The sequence below is a fragment of the Mchenga conophoros genome, linkage group LG7, assembly GCF_057382185.1.
Source record: "Mchenga conophoros isolate Kocher_MC1m ecotype Shallow Benthic linkage group LG7, M_conophoros_male_GT1.1, whole genome shotgun sequence".
NCBI lineage: Eukaryota > Metazoa > Chordata > Actinopteri > Cichliformes > Cichlidae > Mchenga > Mchenga conophoros.
This window is the reverse complement of record NC_140532.1, coordinates 8,276,177-8,295,094: the sequence shown is the minus strand read 5'-3', so window position 1 is coordinate 8,295,094 and position 18,918 is coordinate 8,276,177. Positions and strand designations below refer to the sequence as shown.

The 18,918-nt window shown below is 41.1% G+C and overlaps 2 protein-coding genes across 3 annotated transcripts; one reads left to right on the top strand and one right to left on the bottom strand.

Moving 5' to 3' along the window:
• The first annotated feature begins 1,466 nt into the window (after window positions 1-1,466).
• On the top strand, window positions 1,467-13,480 carry nr1h4 (nuclear receptor subfamily 1, group H, member 4). 2 transcript variants are annotated; one of them, XM_085281829.1, is made up of 10 exons: window positions 1,467-1,656; window positions 2,355-2,535; window positions 5,040-5,417; window positions 8,562-8,702; window positions 9,602-9,744; window positions 9,848-9,946; window positions 10,197-10,296; window positions 10,448-10,594; window positions 12,253-12,366; window positions 12,486-13,480. In XM_085281829.1, exons 2-10 carry the CDS (start codon window positions 2,439-2,441, stop codon window positions 12,722-12,724), a joined length of 1,458 nt encoding a protein of 485 aa, XP_085137955.1. In that variant the 5' UTR covers window positions 1,467-1,656; window positions 2,355-2,438; the 3' UTR covers window positions 12,725-13,480. The 2 variants fall into 2 exon arrangements, with proteins under 2 accessions (XP_085137955.1, XP_085137956.1); XM_085281830.1 differs by lacking the exons at window positions 1,467-1,656; window positions 2,355-2,535 and adding an exon at window positions 3,738-3,958.
• Window positions 13,481-14,023: 543 nt separating this feature from the next.
• c1qtnf13 (C1q and TNF related 13) lies at window positions 14,024-16,752 on the bottom strand. The gene is made up of 2 exons (XM_085281827.1): window positions 16,688-16,752; window positions 14,024-15,509 (listed from the first exon to the last, which is right to left on the bottom strand). The coding sequence occupies exons 1-2, from the start codon at window positions 16,716-16,718 to the stop codon at window positions 14,455-14,457; spliced, it is 1,086 nt and encodes a 361-aa protein (XP_085137953.1). The 5' UTR covers window positions 16,719-16,752; the 3' UTR covers window positions 14,024-14,454.
• Window positions 16,753-18,918: the final 2,166 nt, after the last annotated feature.

The window sequence follows — 18,918 nt, the reverse complement described above, 5'->3', positions numbered from 1 at the left end:
AACATATTTTCGCCTCTTTTAACTTCATGTTAACTCTATATCGTTAGGTTTAGTTCAATTTGTGTCTACCCAGCTCCTTGACTAATTATTCTTTAATTATTATCATTAGCAAAGTGTGCTGTCTCTGTATTTTGATTCTCATTTTTTGACAGAATATGCTGTTCCTTATGGTGCTCGTTTATGTCAGCTTGCTCAAATGAGACATTTTTGAGTATCCCTAAGATGGGTCTGCGTTCCATCTCACTGTAAACATCCTTTGTCTTATCTCTCCGCTTGCTTTATTTACACCCCCAAACATAATTGCTGGACAGGATGTTCATTGCCAGCATGTTAGCCTCTCTTGTACGAGCTATTCCCTCTTTTATAAGACTTAATTAATGCTATGTGTGATTTGCCTTCAAAAAGTCCAATGATTATTACCTTTCACATGGTGATAAGACATTTCAAGGACTGTGGACTTTGTTGCTGGTCAGCTGTACAGGAATCCAAAGCGCTGGTGAATATGCGGCCTGTTATGTCACGTATGACACCAAGGTGTGCCTCTGTTACATTATTGCATGCCAGCCATAATGACACAGTCCATCTGGAATAAAGAACAAAACACCATAAGGAATGACAAAGCCTAATATCTGTTGGCATATTATAAACTTTAATCATTTTAAAGTAACATTGCCCATACTTATGAGAGCTCTGAATATTACAGACATATGCAACTTATGTTTAGTGGAGTTGTTTCCAGCCATTTACAGTCATAGCTGCTGGCTCATTCTTCACATGCTCTTAAACACAGAGCAGATAGTCCACAAACAGTCAGCAGCCAATGGCAAAGGTTCTGTTTATTTCAAAGAGACTGTCTGTTGACTCAGAAGGGCCTCTTTGGATGGAGCAACAACCCATCAATGATTAAACTTGTTTTGGGGAAAACTAAGAATTATAAAGAGAAGAACATTTTCCAGTGTGCATGCTCGTCTTAGAATGTACACAGACAATAGGGCAGGTACCCTGGGGTCTGCGGAGTGCCAGAACAAACAAATCTGGTGTAGACTGGTACTGCATACTCCAATGACATGATAAAATGGGTAGAATCAGTTCAAGGACAGATAGGAGCTATTGCCACACTTTGCTTTCAGAAGCTTTCCATTATACCTCAATTTTTTTTGCACTCATGAAAATATTGTAAAGGAAAACAAACATATCGCTCAAAATCCACAGCTCTCCCCGGCTTTCATTATTACAAGTGAACTGTTAGATGATTTTAACAGACATGGCTTATACTCGGCGGGCTCCCACTCATACCAGTTTTTGTGTCATGCTAATGACTGGATATGGCTCCATGTGTGTGATGTTTGTGTATGTGGGTGGGAATTCATGCGGTAGCCTGTTGTCTTATTCAGATAAAGAGGGATTTGGCTTGGATAGGGAGGAGGGTTAATTAATAACCACCCTCCATTTCTCCCTGACCCCAACTTAGTCACACATGGTCTCAATGATGTCCAGGCACCAGCAGCTTAATGTTCATTAGAAAGTATTGATGGAGTTGTAGCTCACAGCGTGGATATTCCCCCCTCCCAAACCAAAAAAAGAAAAAGAAAAGAAAAAGTCACAGGAAGGAAAAATTCAGCAAGAAGGAACTCAACCTCAGCTGCCAAAGAGAAGGTAAGAATTGTGAGCTTGAGAACGAACATATTTCTAATTTACTGGTGACTTATTATTAAGGCTGTGGTGTGGCATTGTTTGAAGATTTGGTTGAAGTGTGGGCAGCGGGTTTCTGAATTCTTGTGGGTAGCTTTAGACTCAAGGGAAATTACACCTAGTTAATTAAAAATGTGGCTGGTGAGGTCTATAAAAGTCATGTCTCACATGGGAACATATTTTGTCCCTAGCAGCAGAAAGCCCTCTGACACATTTGAGAACTGGTATTAAGATATTGTACGCGATGCTTTCAATCTCCTCAGCTGTCCAGATTTTAATATAAGATTTAATAAGCAGTGCTGTTTGCTAACAGGTGAGGCCTCCATATATGTTCAGTGAAATCAAATTAACAGAGACAATGATCTTGTCATACTAATGACACAGTCTTACATGAATCTGTAACGGGACAGGCAATAACAGAAAGAAAAAACAGACCTCTTTCCATGACTTGGTCTTCCTGCGGCAGTCTGGTCATCTGACCTTCATCCTCCACCTCTCTGTAGGGAAGTACCGAACATCTCTTCCCAGCGTGGGAGAGACCTGTCAGGTGCAATGATGTGGAGACTCCCAAGATGATTTTTAATTCCAGCGGGGCGCAGACGTCTAAGGGACTTGCGTTGCTTCATCTCGGTTGACAAATCACTTTTTCATGCTTGTTACAGAGCTCCCCAAATTCAAAGCGTGTGACTGCTTTCCAGCCCAGTCCAACCTGTGTTTTCTGAGGCGGTGACAGACAACGCTCCTGAATGAATGAGTGGATGGGCCCCGACATCAATGTGGTGGGACCACTGCAGCTCCCACCCAACGATGAATTCTCCATCTTAGAGAGTTCCCACTTTTATGGTAAGTTTACAGAAAGACAAAATCAAAACTGAGCAAGTGACAACATTCTTTGCAATTATAATCAGTACAAGCATGGGGAAATCATCGCTGCATTTAACTTGTACTAGTGTTTAGAACAATAAAACAAGAAACCATATATAAAAGATGGTTGTAGCCACCCTGGCATCACCCATGCATGGGTCTGTGAACTATTTTGAAGCTTGAAATTGTTGCAGGTTTGATTTTAGGAGCTACAAGTGATCAAGTTTGTATGAGAGGAGGGCAGTGCTGAATTCCAGTTCTAACAGTAGAAAGATTAATTGGCAGGCTGCATTGACAGAATCATTGAGTGCAGTTCAAAGACGGGGATCCCTGCTAATTAGTGCTAAGTAACAAGAGAAATAGTAGGATATCACTCAAGCTAAGTTCTAGTAAAGACAACGTTGGAATAAATACACATTAATAGATGAGTCATGCATTCACCATAAAAACCCAGTCTTAGCCTTAACCTTCACCCTACTCTTTAGCACATTTTTAGAACAGAAGTTTCTGTACAGGTTTTTATGTACAGATGAAGGAGCCATGAGCGCAGACAGTACAAACACAACCATGAGTATCAGTGAACTGATTTAACCAAAGCGATGCTCTCAGCCACTAGTCAGGGTTTCAGCAAGAACTGAATATTAGACCATTTGCAAAGATATAATTTATTGATGATTTATTACTAATTCACAGTCACCTGTAAACAAACATACGTTTAATAGTTTGAGGCTACTTTGTGGCATTTATCTGTCACAATAGTCAGTTATCTGCCAGTGACTAAGGGTCTGTAACAACTCTGAGTGAGTGGCAACAGAACGCCAATCTTCCACTAACAAGCTGAACAAAATTATTTTTTAAAGTAAAAAGTACACTCTGCACATCTGCTATCGCCTACTTTAGAAATCAGATCTTAATTTTGAATGAAAATATCAACTAACAATAGGTGACTCTCATCCAGCACCTGTAAAGCATTTATGGATGCTCAAATTCCTCCGAACAATTGCATGACCATCTGACCTGTCCACAAATTCAAGCTCACTGAACAGTAGCAGTCAGCTTGTACCTGTGTCCACATCTGGAAATGACTTCTGATATCAGCTGGCTACTTGCAGTGTGAAGAAATGTGACTATGTGGTTAATAAGTAGCTGTGACAACCTTTGCTCTTTCTGGGATTACTCAAGCAAGTGCCAAGTTGCTACAGTAGGTACTGTACTCAGATCTTTTGGGAAAAGCACGCCGATCGAAAGGAAGAAATTGAAGATGACTGTTTTGGTTAATAAAAGGAAAGATAGACTTGAACAGAGCACAGCTGGACAGTGTGGATCAGAGAGCAAAGTTTCAAAATAATCTGTGTGTTTGGGCTCACGGAAATGGCCATGGTCCAGACTAAGTCTTCAAGAGGTCAGTGTTACATTATACTATACTGATATTCTGCTAGTATTAGGTGGTCTGATGGCTTTAAAAGCAAAATTTAACATTTCACAGTCACTTTAGTCAAGAGATGATTGCATTGTGTTGTCTTGTCAATAGTCATCCCTGATAAGTTGCATATGAAGGTTATAAAATTCATCAGTATGTAATAATGAACCAAAAGTACGATCCTGTTAACATTCTTCGACTGGATATCACTTGCAAATGTGTAATTTTGTTCGTTGTGCTGTTAAATCTAATTCTAAAGGCCACAATGTCCTCCGTGTAAGCAGGTTGTTAATCATTTATGGGTTTATAGTTTATAGTTATAAGAAAGTAGTTAAACCTTCAACTTTGTTTAACCGTCACGGTTTACAATTCTTGGAAGCAGAGTTTTGAATTTTGGATTTCTATACGACGGTTTATTTGATATTCTTTTCTTGGATTTTAGCTTGTAGCTTTATCTTGATGTATATACTTTTGTATTTTGAGCCTTCAGTTCTTCATCCGCTCCCTAACTTATTTAGTTACGTTGTTGCCTCAGTATTTTCTGTTTACTCTCCCGTGCCAGTTCCTCTGTGTCAAATTTATTTATGGTAAATGGCCTTATGTGTCTGTGTTTCTCTCCTTAGGTGTTGTTCCTACTTCCTGTTTTATTGTATTGTATTATTTTTTTTTACAATAGTTGCCTCTTGTATCATGTGTCTGCTTCTACTTCCCTCTCCTGGCTGATTATCTCAATCTGTTCACGTCCCCTGATTGTCCTCCGTGTCTGTGCTTATCTTTTGTCATGTAATCTGTTGGTCGTCCCGGTGTTACTGTCATGTAAGAGTCTACTAATTCTCTATGGTTGGAATTTTTTTTTACCTTGCCTTTAGTAAAGCTAGTTTAAAGGCAGGAGTCAACCGTTGCAAAGCTTTTCTTTTAATATTTTAACACTTTGACACTTTAGCTTTTCAAGGAACTTTATTATTCAAGTAACTTGTTCATATTAAAACTGCAACAACTGTACTGCGTCTCTGATTACATTTGACTAAGATGAAGCCACATGTCATTTCTCTTCTTCTCTTAGATATCCTCACAGATCAAGGCAGCCCTCTCCTGCAGGATCCTGACATCTTACCCTTCACCAGCTATCCCAGCATGCAGTATCAATTCATGGAGCCAACAGTGTCTTCCACTCCATACTATTCCACTCAGAACTACTACCCACAGTATAATGGAGACGAATGGTATTCACACACAGGGATATATGAACTGAGGAAAGGACCCCTCGAGGGCAGCTATGAGGCGGAGATGGAGGAGGGCTCCTCTGTTGTGCCGGCTGTGTGCAAGAGAAGCCGGCACCTGTCACAAGCTGGAAGGGTTAAAGGGGAGGAACTGTGTGTTGTATGTGGAGACAAGGCCTCTGGATACCACTATAATGCTCTCACTTGTGAGGGATGTAAAGGTGAGACGTAGAACAGGAAACAGCAGTGTGATCCTTAACTGTAACTGTTACTCTAAATAGCCTGTCTTCTTTACAGTGTAATGATAAGAGCAATTGGTGGAGCTGAAAGACACTAGCAATTTAGGGATTTTCTAAATGTGGTGACTTATCAAGGATGACATGGGTGGGCCTCGTGGGAAATGAAAAACTTTGATAGAATAAAAACAGGGTTGAATACAGTGGAGAATAAAGCAATAAAATCCTTTACTTTAGTGAAAGCACAGACAGCCTAAAAAATAATACGTAACCAGGGTGACATCATCAGTTGGTAAATGGTAAAATGGTAAATGGCCTGTATTTGTATAGGGCTTTACTAGTCCCCAAGGACCCCAAAGCGCTTTACACATCCAGTCATCCACCCATTCACACACACATTCACACACTGGTGATGGCAAGCTACATTGTAGCCACAGCCACCCTGGGTCGCACTGACAGAGGCGTTGGTCCGCGATGTCCTGTTACAAAGGCCTAAGCAGAGCAATTTCAATGTCATGGCCTCGGTGACTCAAACCGGATGTCATGAGTAAGGGGTGGGAACTGATGGAATCTGCATACTCATATGGGAGCGACCTGGTAATGAAAAGGTTGGCTTATCCTAAAGCATATTGTGGTTGATTAATCTTCTATTGAAATTGAGACCATAAACTAATGATAAAATTACCAGCTTTTCAATACAGTCATGTTTCTTATTGTACCTGGAGGAGTTGCCCCTGCTAGCCATTAGAAAGAAGTAAAGGTACTTCTGCAGTGGCTTCACAATGCTTTAGTGCAGGGGTGTCAAACATAAGAACAGCAACACGAACAAGAATATCTCCACTTTAAAAAAATCTTTTACAATGTTTTCATCTAAGACTGACTGTGTCTAGGATGCAACTGCATAATAACGAGCTGAATGACATTTGCCCCAAATTCCAACATCATGTTATTGTGTTTAGCTGTTGACTTTAAGGGGTCTAACCATGATGACGATGTGTTTAAATCTACAGTTCAAACAAATGGAGAAGAGAAAACATGCTTTTACAATCTTGTTAATTCCAGATGTCTTCAACAGTTTGAAATGCCTGTGTAAGCGGCTCCAATGCTGGACCTGATACCTTACTCAGTTCCTGTAAAAACTGTTTTTTAAATCTGTTATCCTTTACAGCTGCTGTACACTGAGAACAAAATACCATTTATTTCGTATTTAATAACCCTTCAGGGACAGGAGGTTAACTACGCAATCATACACTGAAGGGTTTGAAGCTGATTTTAAGGTAACAAAAAACAATAAAATTAGGCAATCTTACAGTAAGAGCAAGGACTTTACAACTCTTTTTGTCCCTTTTACAAATCATTAACTTGGGGATGAACTGCTGAAGGCCACCACTCTGCTGTCACCATGTCTTTATGACGCTGTTGATTTGGTGTGGATCCTGCCAAACAACAGGGTGAAACGATATAAGTGTAATTCCACACTGTGAAGTGGGACAATGCCAGGAGTGTGGCTGCTGACCTGTCCTGCCATTTGACTGAGAATAGGCTCAGGTCTACCTGGTACTGCCACCAGATTGGGTTCCTTCTCAGCTTTCGGCTGTACAATGCACGAGCAACCTGAGCTCAGTTACTCTACTGCATGCCATTGTGCTTAATGATGTCAGAATGTCTGCTAACTGTTCCACGGTTATTCTGAGCGTGTGTGTGAGTGTGTGTGAGTGCATGTCAGTACTCCGGGTATAACTTATTAGTGTGGTGTTTGGATTAAACCCAGTTGGGTTCAATATACAACTAAATTAGAACAGTTAGTGAAGCAGTAACTCGAGTTTTTTCCGAGTATAGTAACACTATCATTTATAGAAAGCTGGAATCTGGAGCTGATCCTTTATTTACTTTCTAAGTACCAATACCACAAAAAAACAAAACAAAAGTATTCAGCATAAGCAAAAGTAATGACACACACATTATGGCATTGACATTTATGTTTAAAATAACATAACTTATGTCACGACCTGATACAGAAGCTGTAACATAACTTTTATTTTTTTCATTTTTGCCAGTCAGAGTAACAAACGCCACAGCATTCGTCTCTCCATTCACTTCAGTTCATCTCAGTTCAGTTGCGTTCTACTTGTATAGCGCCAAATCACTACAACAATAAAGTGCTTTAAATTGCAATACAGAGAAAACTCTGACAATCAGAAGACCTCCTCTGAGCAAGAGCTTGGTGACAGTGGGAAGGAAAATTTTCCTTTTAACAGTAAGAAACTTCCGGGAGAACCAAGCTCAGCGAGGGACAGCCATCTGACAAGACTGGTTGGGGATAAGGGGAGGGAGACAGGACAAAAGACGCACTGTGGAAGAGAGCCAGAGATTAATAACTCACACAATTTATCGATGCAGATTATGGAAGCTTTGTTTCTGCCAGTGGAAAAAAAATGCCAGTCAGAACTTGTTGGGTTAATCAAGAATCTGAGTTAGGCATGTCAAAATTCTGAACAAACTCTAAGTTATGAGATAATTACCTGAAATTTTCAGTCATGGATGATTTTTTTCTCCTGTAATTTAAACGAGCTTCCAAGATTTTTAATAGCGCTTAGTTGCCTTTATCTAGCCTTTCCTTTCTTTCCGTGAGTTGCTAAATGTTCACAGTCTAAATGACACTGTAAAGGATTAAGATAACACAAAAATAACTTTAAGGAATGATAATTGTTTAATCAGCTCTTTTTTAGGCTTATGTAGTATAAAGGTAGATTCTGAACATTCAGTTCAACTGATATAGTGCAAATTTACAACATCCATCACCTCAAGGAGCTTTATATTACAATGATGATAACGATATTAAAAAAAACCCCCAACAATTACATGACGCCCTATGAGCAAGCACTTGGTGACAGTAGGAAGGAAAAACTTCCTTTTTAACAGGAAAAAAAAAGCTCTCCAGCACAACCAGGCTTAGACAGGTGCATTGATCCACCACGACCTTTCAGGGTGAGGTTGGGGGTTTAGGAACGTTGTGTCAAATTCCCTAAAAATCCAGTGATTAACTGGCAAACACTCATGTGCGCATTAAAGATCATAACATATCGGCGTCCCTTGTTGTTAATACATTTTTATTTTTACCACGTTCAGGATTCTTCAGACGGAGCATCACCAAAAACGCTGTGTACAAATGCAAGAGTGGCGGAAACTGTGAGATGGACATGTACATGCGCCGGAAATGCCAGGAGTGCCGGCTGAGAAAGTGCAAGGAGATGGGCATGCTGGCAGAATGTGAGTATCGCTGCATTCGAGGATGCTGAAACAGGGATTATTTTTTTAAAGAGCGTTAACGTGTTCCCACAGTAACATCTACTTATTATGATTAAGAGAGACTGCTAAATATAAGTGTACATTTTCCATTCTGACATGGGCTGTTGGATTTTAATGGGGGATTACATGTCAGTACATATCACACAGTACAAACATTTGTTTATCTGTTTAAGCTGCATTAAAAAAATAAGAACATGACACATTTGCTAAAGTGATTTTTGCCTTAAGTTGATGTTTCTCAGTTGTCTCTATAGTTTCAAATGCTGAGCTTACCTCAAACTGAAGGCAAAATCTGTAAATAGGAGCACCCACTTTTCTGAAACTGGGTATTGGAGGATTATTGGGGTCTATTATAGAGCTGTCAGCTGAAAAGAGAAGAATGAGAGGCTGGACTCCTGTTGCTCATAAATAGTACAGAGAAGATGTGATGAATAATGCAGGGTGAAAGTCATTCACGACTCTCTATCTGCTGCCTCAACAAGAGACTAGTGAGTTAGATTTTTGATCAAAATGTGAGAAGACAGATGGTTACTGAGAATGCTTCTCTTCTCAGCACTATCTTAAGTGTAAACTTATTATGCAATTGATCAGAGAAATCTAAAGTAGAGGCAGTTGCAGTGTTTTGGGGAAGGAATAAGGTAGAAAAGGAATCACATTTAGTAGAGTGCAGTTCACATTATGATGTGATGTTAAAATAGTAAACAGCAAGAGTTGCAGTAATCTGCCTGCTTGTTGCACATAGATAGTAATTAGTTTGACCAAAGCCATCATAGATGAAAATAAACATTCAGCACTGCCGCTGCATTAAAAACCTGCAAGGTATTTAACACGCAAAGTGAATCCTTCGTCGCTACTGACAGGCCTGCTGACAGAGATCCAGTGTAAATCTAAAAGGCTGCGGAAGAACACCAAGGCCTCCCCAGGACAGTCGACTGGGGATGAGACGGAGGGGCCAGAGAATGTCGACAACAAGCAGGTCACCTCCACCACCAGACTGTCAAAGGTAACCTCAACATCTGCAGATGTCCTCAGAGCTCGCTGATGCTCTCAAACAGGCACAGAAGACGTCAATGATGGGCTGTTTTTGATTTTCTCTTTAAATCCAGGAAAAAGTTGAACTCACCAAAGAGCAGCAGGCACTCATGAAACTCATCGTGGATGCTTATAACAAACATCAGATTCCTCAAGATTTTGCTAAAAAGCTGGTACGAAACAGAAATATTGATATTAAATAACCAGGCGAACAGTGCTGATAAAAACTGGCTGCTGGGAATGCAGCTAAGAAAATAAAACCTGTATGCACAGACATCAGACAAGCAGCACCAGCTTGTTGGGTGAAATAATGTTTGCATGACTACATGCCGCCGAGACTGTTTTATTCGTTTGCTTTGTGGAGTTTTTGCTGTTTGCTCCCTCTTCCCTCTGATCTGTTTTTCCCGCTGTTTTTTCCTCAAGCTACAAGAACAGTACAGCGCAGATGAAAACTTTCTTCTACTGACAGAAGTGGCAACAAGTCAAGTTCAAGTTTTGGTGGAGTTTACAAAAAGTATTCCAGGTAATTCTTTTTTCTTTTTACCAATCCTGTGGAGCACACTGCAGTGTTATCTTAAGGTCATGGACAGAGGCATGACAGATGCTGGGAGAGTACGTAAAGTAAAAACACAGTATCTTCCCTGTTGTAATGACAAGTGTTATGACTGTCATAGGGTTTCTGTCTCTGGATCACGAAGATCAGATTGCTCTGCTGAAGGGTTCAGCTGTGGAAGCCACATATCTGCGCTCAGCTCAGATTTTCAGCAAAAAGATGCCCACTGGATACGCGCAACTTTTAGAGGAGAGGATACGGAAGAGTGGTGAGTCTACAGCAGCACCTATAAATGTGTCAGTGCAGATATTCAGCAGTTATAGCAGATGCAGGTTTTTATGTGTGCAGCTCTTGCTTCATGACCTTCAGCAGTCTTGGTCTTCTGCAGCCAAGCAGCTAAGTCTTTCAGGTCCTTGATTAATATTTGATCTGTGTCGGTTACATATGCTGACCTGTTGATCTCTGGCTGGGTATAGATTACGCATGAGCACACACCTTCACTGGCTATTGTTTCACTCCGTTCGGCGCTACATGTGCATCCATGCTTGCAGATTAAAGGAGAGGGGCTTTTCTGGGATTGATTTATTACAGCGCATGAGTTTCTTCTGCTGTTTTAATCCAAACCTATAGATTTTTGCTCACGTCCCCTGTGTTGTCCCCTTTAAAAGAAAAAATCATTTATATTAATGTGGGGTGTCATTATGTCAACCAGGTTGGACAGTTAGACAGACAGCAGCGGTGATGGCAGGCGTGTGTGCGCATCACTGGGTCCCTCAGTGCTGCTGTGGTGTGAATAGTGCCTATAAGAGATATTCACAGTAAAGGCCAGTCTGGGAGAATAAGTGGTCAAAGCTGTCTGAGGAGGCCATTGTTTCTTATCAAAACATCAGAAGTGCTATTGTCCACTTCTCTCCCTCTGAGCCCCGCTGGCATTTCTGAAAGCTCGATAATGTGCCCGAGCAGACAGGCACCCTCTGCTAGCTGAAGAGCTTTAATATCAGGAAATGCTGCCAACGTGCAAGAGCATACTAAACAAAAACTTTTAAATAATATAGAGAGTAGTTTGAAATATGTATATGAAATATGTTTATTCATATAGGCTGGAGCCTATCCCAGCTACCATAGGGCAAGAGGCGGGGCACACTGTGGACAGGTCACCAATCTGACACAGGGCTAGGATAAGGATAAGATCTATGATTAACTGCAAATAATTGTGTCGTAATTTCTGATGGCTTCACATACTGAATACAATTCACTCATAAAAAACTCTTTCTTCGCTCTCTCCTTTGCCTCGCTTCTCTCACACCTTCATCCACCTCCTCCCCACTCTTCTCACCACAATGCAGCAGAGCACATCCACCTCAGACCCTGTATATGTGTTTTTGATTTAACTTTGAGAGACTCCAGTCTTTGATCATATTAGCTGTAAAAGCTTAAAACTGAATGTATTTTACATGAAAAACTTTACAGCATCTTTTAAATAAATAAAATGAATAGTATAATACAACGTTATAGATTATCCTGGTCAAAGTACAGGCTGTTACATAAAACAGGCCGTCTCTGTGCATCTTAAAACTATAAAACCTCGCCAGCTTTCAGCAGCATCGACAATCCTTTATTATCCATCAAGTTAGTGCACAGACTAACATTGTCTGCATAGAGCTGCAGATCAAAGACTTTTTATTATTAATTTGGGAAGGTCAGTTTACTGTGTTTAGAGCACTTCCAGTCAGTATAAACATGTTTATTGGCTCTTCCACAACATGAACAACAACAATAACAGAAATTGAATTACTCTAAGTAATTAAACCAAAGCTTAAGAGATGGCTTCTTACTTTGAGGACTTGTTTATTTACTATTCACTGACTTTATATATAAAACTTTCTATTTTATTAGAAAAAAATATGTTGCTTTCTTTTTCTGCAGGTATATCACAAGACTTCATTACACCCATGTTCAACTTTTACAAAAGCATCAGCGAACTCCACATGGCACAGGAGGAACAAGCTCTCCTTACTGCCGTAACCATCCTGACACCAGGTGAGCCCCCCCAAAAATAGTGTTAACGGCATTGACGGCATTGTTTCCTAAAGTAATATTTGATTCAAATTTTGATTTCTGTGAAGATGATGATCACTATCCACTCTATTCCTCTCCAGATCGGCCTTATGTCAAAGATCAGCAGGCTGTTGAGAGACTTCAGGAGCCCATGCTGGATGTGCTGAGGAAGCTGTGCGCCCTGCAGCATCCGCAGGAGCCGCAGTACTTCGCTCGTCTCCTGGGCCGTCTGACAGAGCTGAGAACGCTCAACCACTTCCACGCGGAGATGCTCACATCCTGGAGAACGGATGACCACAAATTTACCCCGCTGCTCTGTGAGATCTGGGATGTGCAGTGACGGGCCAGGACGAGAGAAGAAGGCGGTAACACAGGGGTGATAATGTGGACATTAACTTACAAGACAACATCATAGCTCAAACATACAGTCCTTTCCCAGCCTCTGTTGTGAAGCCATGACATTGGCATTAGTCATGTAGTGATTGGTTTAGAGTGCTGCTTGTGCCTTTCTCATGGATTACTCTATTATTTTTAACCATTCACAGACAAAGAGGCTCCTGTTCAAATATTGTGATTTGGCCAACCTTTTTTTTTTTTACTGTGTATATCATGCAAAACTTTGATTAGTCAAACAAGTACAAACACTGGAAAGCCACGGTGTGCTCCTAAGAAGTGGAAGGCTTAGATTAAGTGTGATAATGGGTGAATCCTACGATCTGCCTGAATAAATATTTTCAAGAAAAAAAGGGTTTACCTGGAAATAGTTTTTATAATAGTTAGTCACAACATCTGGGATGCAGTTATTCAATAAAGAGTAAGCAAAACCAAAAAACAAACAAACATTGTCACCTTTTCTGCTTGATCATATTTGTATAATCTTTCACTTTTACATCTTCCAGAAACATTGACTTTTTATTCCTTATTTATGCCTGTAGGTAGCCATCTGGCCAAACAAAGGCGTCTCAATTAGAGGGCCGTGACTGAGGGATTTTTTTTTTTTTTGCATGTTTTAACCAATTTTCTAATTGCCAATAAAGATTATTTAAGATAAATGTTTGGCTCTTTTTCTCTTTCTGGTGGTAATGGTGCTGTGAATTAGAAGCTTTAAGAGCTTAAGTAGAAATGGCAACATTTAGGGATTCATGTTTGGAAAGAGATTTATCAGATGTTGAGTCCCGTGTTATAATATGTTATAAAAATCCTTAATTAAATGGTAAATGGCCTGTATTTGTATAGGGCTTAATCCCTAAGGACCCAAAAGCACTATACACTACATTCAGTCATCCACACACTGGTGATGGCAAGCTACATTGTAGCCACAGCTGCCCTGGGGCACAATGACAGAGGCGAGGCTGCCGGACACTGGTGCCACTGGGCCCTCTGACCACCACCACAAGTGTCTTGGTGAAGGACACGACGATGGAAACTGTCGGAGCCGGGTCTCGAACCGGCAACCTTCCGATTACAAGACGAAATGCCAACTCTTGAGCCAATATCGCCCCGTGTCTAATCTCTAGGTTTATCTTAGGTTTATTTTCATCCACAAACCAGCATTTGTTTGATTTAGAAGAAAAAAAAAGAACATATGTAAAACTCATTTAAGGAAATTTATTTATCATTTTCCCAAAATGCACACAAATCATTTAATCAGATCTTTCTACAAATAAAAGTTAAATAACTTTAACATGGTGCAACTCTAAGTCTACATTTTGTAGTACATAAATTCGAATAAACTTTACATCATTTACAACGTTTTTTTTTGTCATGCAATGTTCACTTTTTTAAAATGAAAATTCTCAGATAGTTGTATCTGTGCACCTAAACCCAAACTGTATCACAGATTTTCTAAGAGAACATTGCACTTAGCTGTATCATAGCACCATCTGGTGGCAACAAATGTTACCTTTTGGAATAACACTGTTTAATAAAAACAAACAAAATGTTACAAAAAGAAAGAGAGAGAGGAATCTGTTAAACTATGCTGACCACAGTTTAAATATTCTACCTGACTCATTGACGTGGAGATAAACTGCAGGCTGGGAACAAAAAACAGCTACAACCTTAAGACATTTATAGGTGACCTCTGTCCTCCTGGCTGGTGGCAGGTGTTTCTGTATCTGGATAAACCATGAAGCCTGAGAACGTGGTGTACCTGCCCTGGTTGCTGTAAACAGCAAAGCGCTCATCCTGTTGACTGTACAGCCACACGCTGTCGTCCCTGCTGAGAGACAGCAACAAACTCTGACTCTGCATTTCCCTTCTCTTTGATGTGTCATCATCAAACACCATCGCCTGCACCTCACCCTTCCCGGTCATCAGCTTCACTGAAACAGCCCTACGAGGGTGTTTCCCCACAGTGAAGGCGAAGAAGTAGACCCCTGGGAAGTGGCAGGTGAAGCGGCCAGAGGTTTTGTTGAAATGGCCCCCTATGTTGACATATTCTACATCAAAGGTGATTGGTGGCTTTTCTTGTGTCCAGCTGCTGTGACCCAAGAGGGTTGATGTCCGTGCTACTGAGAAGGCAGACCGCGGCTGCTCTCTCTGGCCTCTGACCTGAGGTGGACAGTTTGGGTAGGGTAGAGCAGGTGTAGACAAGTGGTTGCTGATGTAGCTGGTTGCCATGGCATCAGGATAGACCAGGTAACCTGAGAAGGTGATGTAAGGCCCAGCGTTGCTGTACAAAGCATACTGGGGGCTAGGCTGCAAGCGCAACCACACTATGTCCATTTTCTTCAAACCGATCATAAGACTTTGGCTCTGAACTTTTCTCCCTTTCTTGCGGAAGTCGTCATAAGCTATAGCCTGCACCTCCTCTCCGTTCTTCACCAGGATGACAGAAAGCATTTTTTTGGGAAATTTCCCCACAGAGAAGGAGAAATAGTAAGCCCCGGGGATGCGACAGCGGAAGTGGCCAGTGTCTGGATTGAAATCCCGTCCGATGTTGACCACGAGCCTGTTGAAGGTCACTGCCTTCTGCTTGCCTCCCACCACGCTACTGGTTTGCGTGGCAGAGAAAGCAGAGAGGAGACCTGTTGGCGCGGGAGGAGCATAAAGGGGAGAAGCTGCTCCAAAGCAGTTGATGAGGAGGAACAAACATAGCACGTAGCAGTGTGTGCTCCACTGATCTGAAAACAAGACAGAAATACCTGTGAAATTACATAATGAGATATCAGTCACTCAAAGCACAGGTACGTATATACCTGTGGTGTATATATTGTTTCTGTTGGAGGGAACCAATGAATTTCACCTTTAAGATATCATGCTAACCAAGTTATAGCTTCATATTACATATTATTATAAATTTTGGTTACATTTTAAATCCAAATCACTTTCTTTAAGTTTTCTAAGGGCTCTATGAGTGCTTCTCTAAGATACCTAGACTAAAAATCAGTGTTTAACTGAACTGCTCACAGCACATATCTATATCCATCAGGTAAAGCTTTAAAGGTCACTTAAAACCAAAAGGCTGGCAGCAAAGTGAAGTACACTTCATTTAGGCCTGGGAAGTATGGCTGCTCTCTGTTAACATAAATCTTTCTACTTGAATTAAGCCCTCGGTGTGAGCAGCAGCCCCTGTAATATGGCTGGTATTGTCTGTTCTCTCTGTGCACTGACGGAAGGGCTGCATTAGGTGCTGGTTCATCTGTTCCTCTGTGCCTTGAACAATGGAAAATTTCAAATGGCTGTGGAGGTGAAGCAGAACAAAATGCTAAAAGATATGAGAGCAAAACAATTTAGGAAACGTCATTTTATAAGTGCACAGGTTGACATAAATCAGCTATTATTATTACCATATTATCATGAATATAAAAAAAATGTTTTTTACAAGCATAACTTATTAAATTTTACCGTCACACACATTTGTGAGCACAAACCTACACAGACAGAAATTTATGATCCTAAAATTTCTAATCCTTCACAAAATCTAATACTGTGTACGTACATGCATAAAAAATACATTTTAAATACTACAAGGTCAGATCTGTCTGATGATAGTTAAATATGTAACTCTGAGCACGAGCTGTCTTAACCAAATCCAAAAACTCTTGCTATCTAGTTGAAATTAAGTTTTCAAAACCTAATTTTAACCATTTAAAACAATCTTGCATTTGTTGCATTATTTAAAGTAAGTACTTACATTTATATAGCAGTAACACAGAGTGTAAATACATACAAAATACATAAACTAAGTCACAGAAATACATTTATGACAAACGGCATAATAAAAAAAAGAACTCACACTCATTCAAACACAGTGCTTGCATTAAAACGTAATCTATCCATAAGAGACATAAAAACGCACCTGTGGAGCTACAATGGGGCAGAAACCGCATGGTGAAAGTTGTTGCACTGCTAATGTCCACATTATAGGCCTGACACCCAAAGGGGAAAAGCTTTTGTCCATTCGGATATGAGAGGAGGAGGAGGAGCTCCAAACCCCCTCCAATATATTCTTCTTATTCATCCATGAGACAAAAAATATCCCAAAATTCAACAGGACTCTGCAGGTTTATTGGACCTTGGAGATGTTCAGTCTAAGAAATGCGCTGAGTTGTCTAACACTGGGAAAGACAACATCAGGCACTGTGGTAACCTCTGAACAACTTCTGCTTCAGGAACAAGCACAGCTGGGAAGCACATGTAGAAAAAAAGGTGTTGCCAAATGACAAAAAAACAGCCATGTTGATTTTAATAGTAACTATTCTACTACAGCTTCTGCAGTGCAAAAAATACTGATGCTGCCAGTGCTACCCCTCAGCCTCCTAGTAGATGCACATGGTATACATTTGAAAATCCAGGTGACTTCCTTCTTGAGACACACGCACTAATCTGCTTCTGTCCCCTCCAATATGAACATGCATGCTGACTTTTGAACTGTGGTGCTGATAACAAGGCAGTTGGTCACTGCTCATTTTATTACATGATGATTATTGTTTATGAGTTTGATAAAGTAATTTTTATTTCTCATTTTTATTAGCCCGAACTGATTTCTGGGTCAAAGTAAGATGTCAACCGTCCAAAGACATGCAGCTTGTGGAGATAGGTTAATTGGATAATCCAAATTGGTGTGAAGGTGCGAGTGAATGTGAGTGCGAATGGTTGTCTGTCCCTGTGTGTTGGCCCTGCGACAGACTGGCGACCTGTCCAGGGTGTACCCCGCCTCTCGCCCTATGACAGCTGGGATAGGCTCCAGCGCCCCCTGCGACCCTGAAAAGGATAAGCGGAAGTGAATGGATGGATGGATATACTTTTATATATATTAACAGCTTTAATCTCTATTCCTCTTATGAAATTAAGTTGATGCTATACTATTGCACTGTATGTTAGGTGTACAAAGTAGAAAACATATGCATACAAGCGCAGTGATACTGGGTTAAATGCCATGATAACAGGGTTCTTGCTGATCGGAGCTGGCTTGGCCCTGGCTTATCGAAGAATTAAGGAAGCGGAACCGGCTGTTCAAACCCCCACAAGGCTGCCCGCTGGGATTGAAATGATGGGACGAGGTGTGAGTTTCTCAAAATGGGCTCATTGAGTGCAGCACGGATAAGATCTTGGAGAATGCACGGCTGCCGTGAATACTCAGAACAAGACCTCTGAGTGAAAAACTGGATTACATCTGGAGGGGCTATCTTGAATAACACCTTTGAGCGCAAATTGGATCACATCTTGGGAAGTGCACTGCGGTCGTGAGTTCTCAGAACCTGCTCTTTAAGCAAAAAGAACGACAACATCACGGAACGTAAGTTTGGATAACATCATAGAAAGCTCGCGGCTCTCCAACGGGAGATTGAGAGACCAGTGTTGGACTGTTAGAACAGCTCTGAAATTCATATGAGTTGTTTGCACTAAAGTAAAAACCACCATCACTTCATGCGGAGACCCCTTCGGCGCCAGCTGCGGTCTCAAGGCTGGAGCTGAACAAAACACCCTGATAACGACTGTGTTTAGACTGTTCCCCCCATTCCATGCAAGGCCACCTGGGTTGGCTGGAAGACTGTTTACTTAGCCTGGCGGGGCGAAGGACACCGTCTCAGCTGAACTCTGGACACACACACACACACACACACACATACACTGATATGCACACACTGATCCCCCCTCCCGTTCCAAACGGCTTCGATGCTTGTGCCCTACCAGGGAAGATGGCAGTCGACTGAACCAGTGCAGACATGCTGCAGGACCGGATGCGCTGTCTACACCGGCTCTCTCTTACCCTTTACCCGCCCCTGTTGCTTGTCTTGTGTTTCTATGGTGTATTGATAGTCATGTGCTTTTTGTGCTGAGGTGTTTTTTCTGTTATCAAACTGTTCTCCCACTAGGAGCTCAGTCTGAGTGGAGTTTTTTTTCTCCTCCTCTTACCTCATGTTATGTATTTTCGTTGTTTTTTTCCTATCAGCCTACCTTTCTGACATGTCTCCCCAATGTGATGTTTGTGTAAAGTTGGTCAGAAGGTTCCTTTGTAAGTGCGCATGCGCTATTAGCGTGCTGCCTGCTGTAACCCTAATTTCCTTCGGGATTAATAAAGTATTC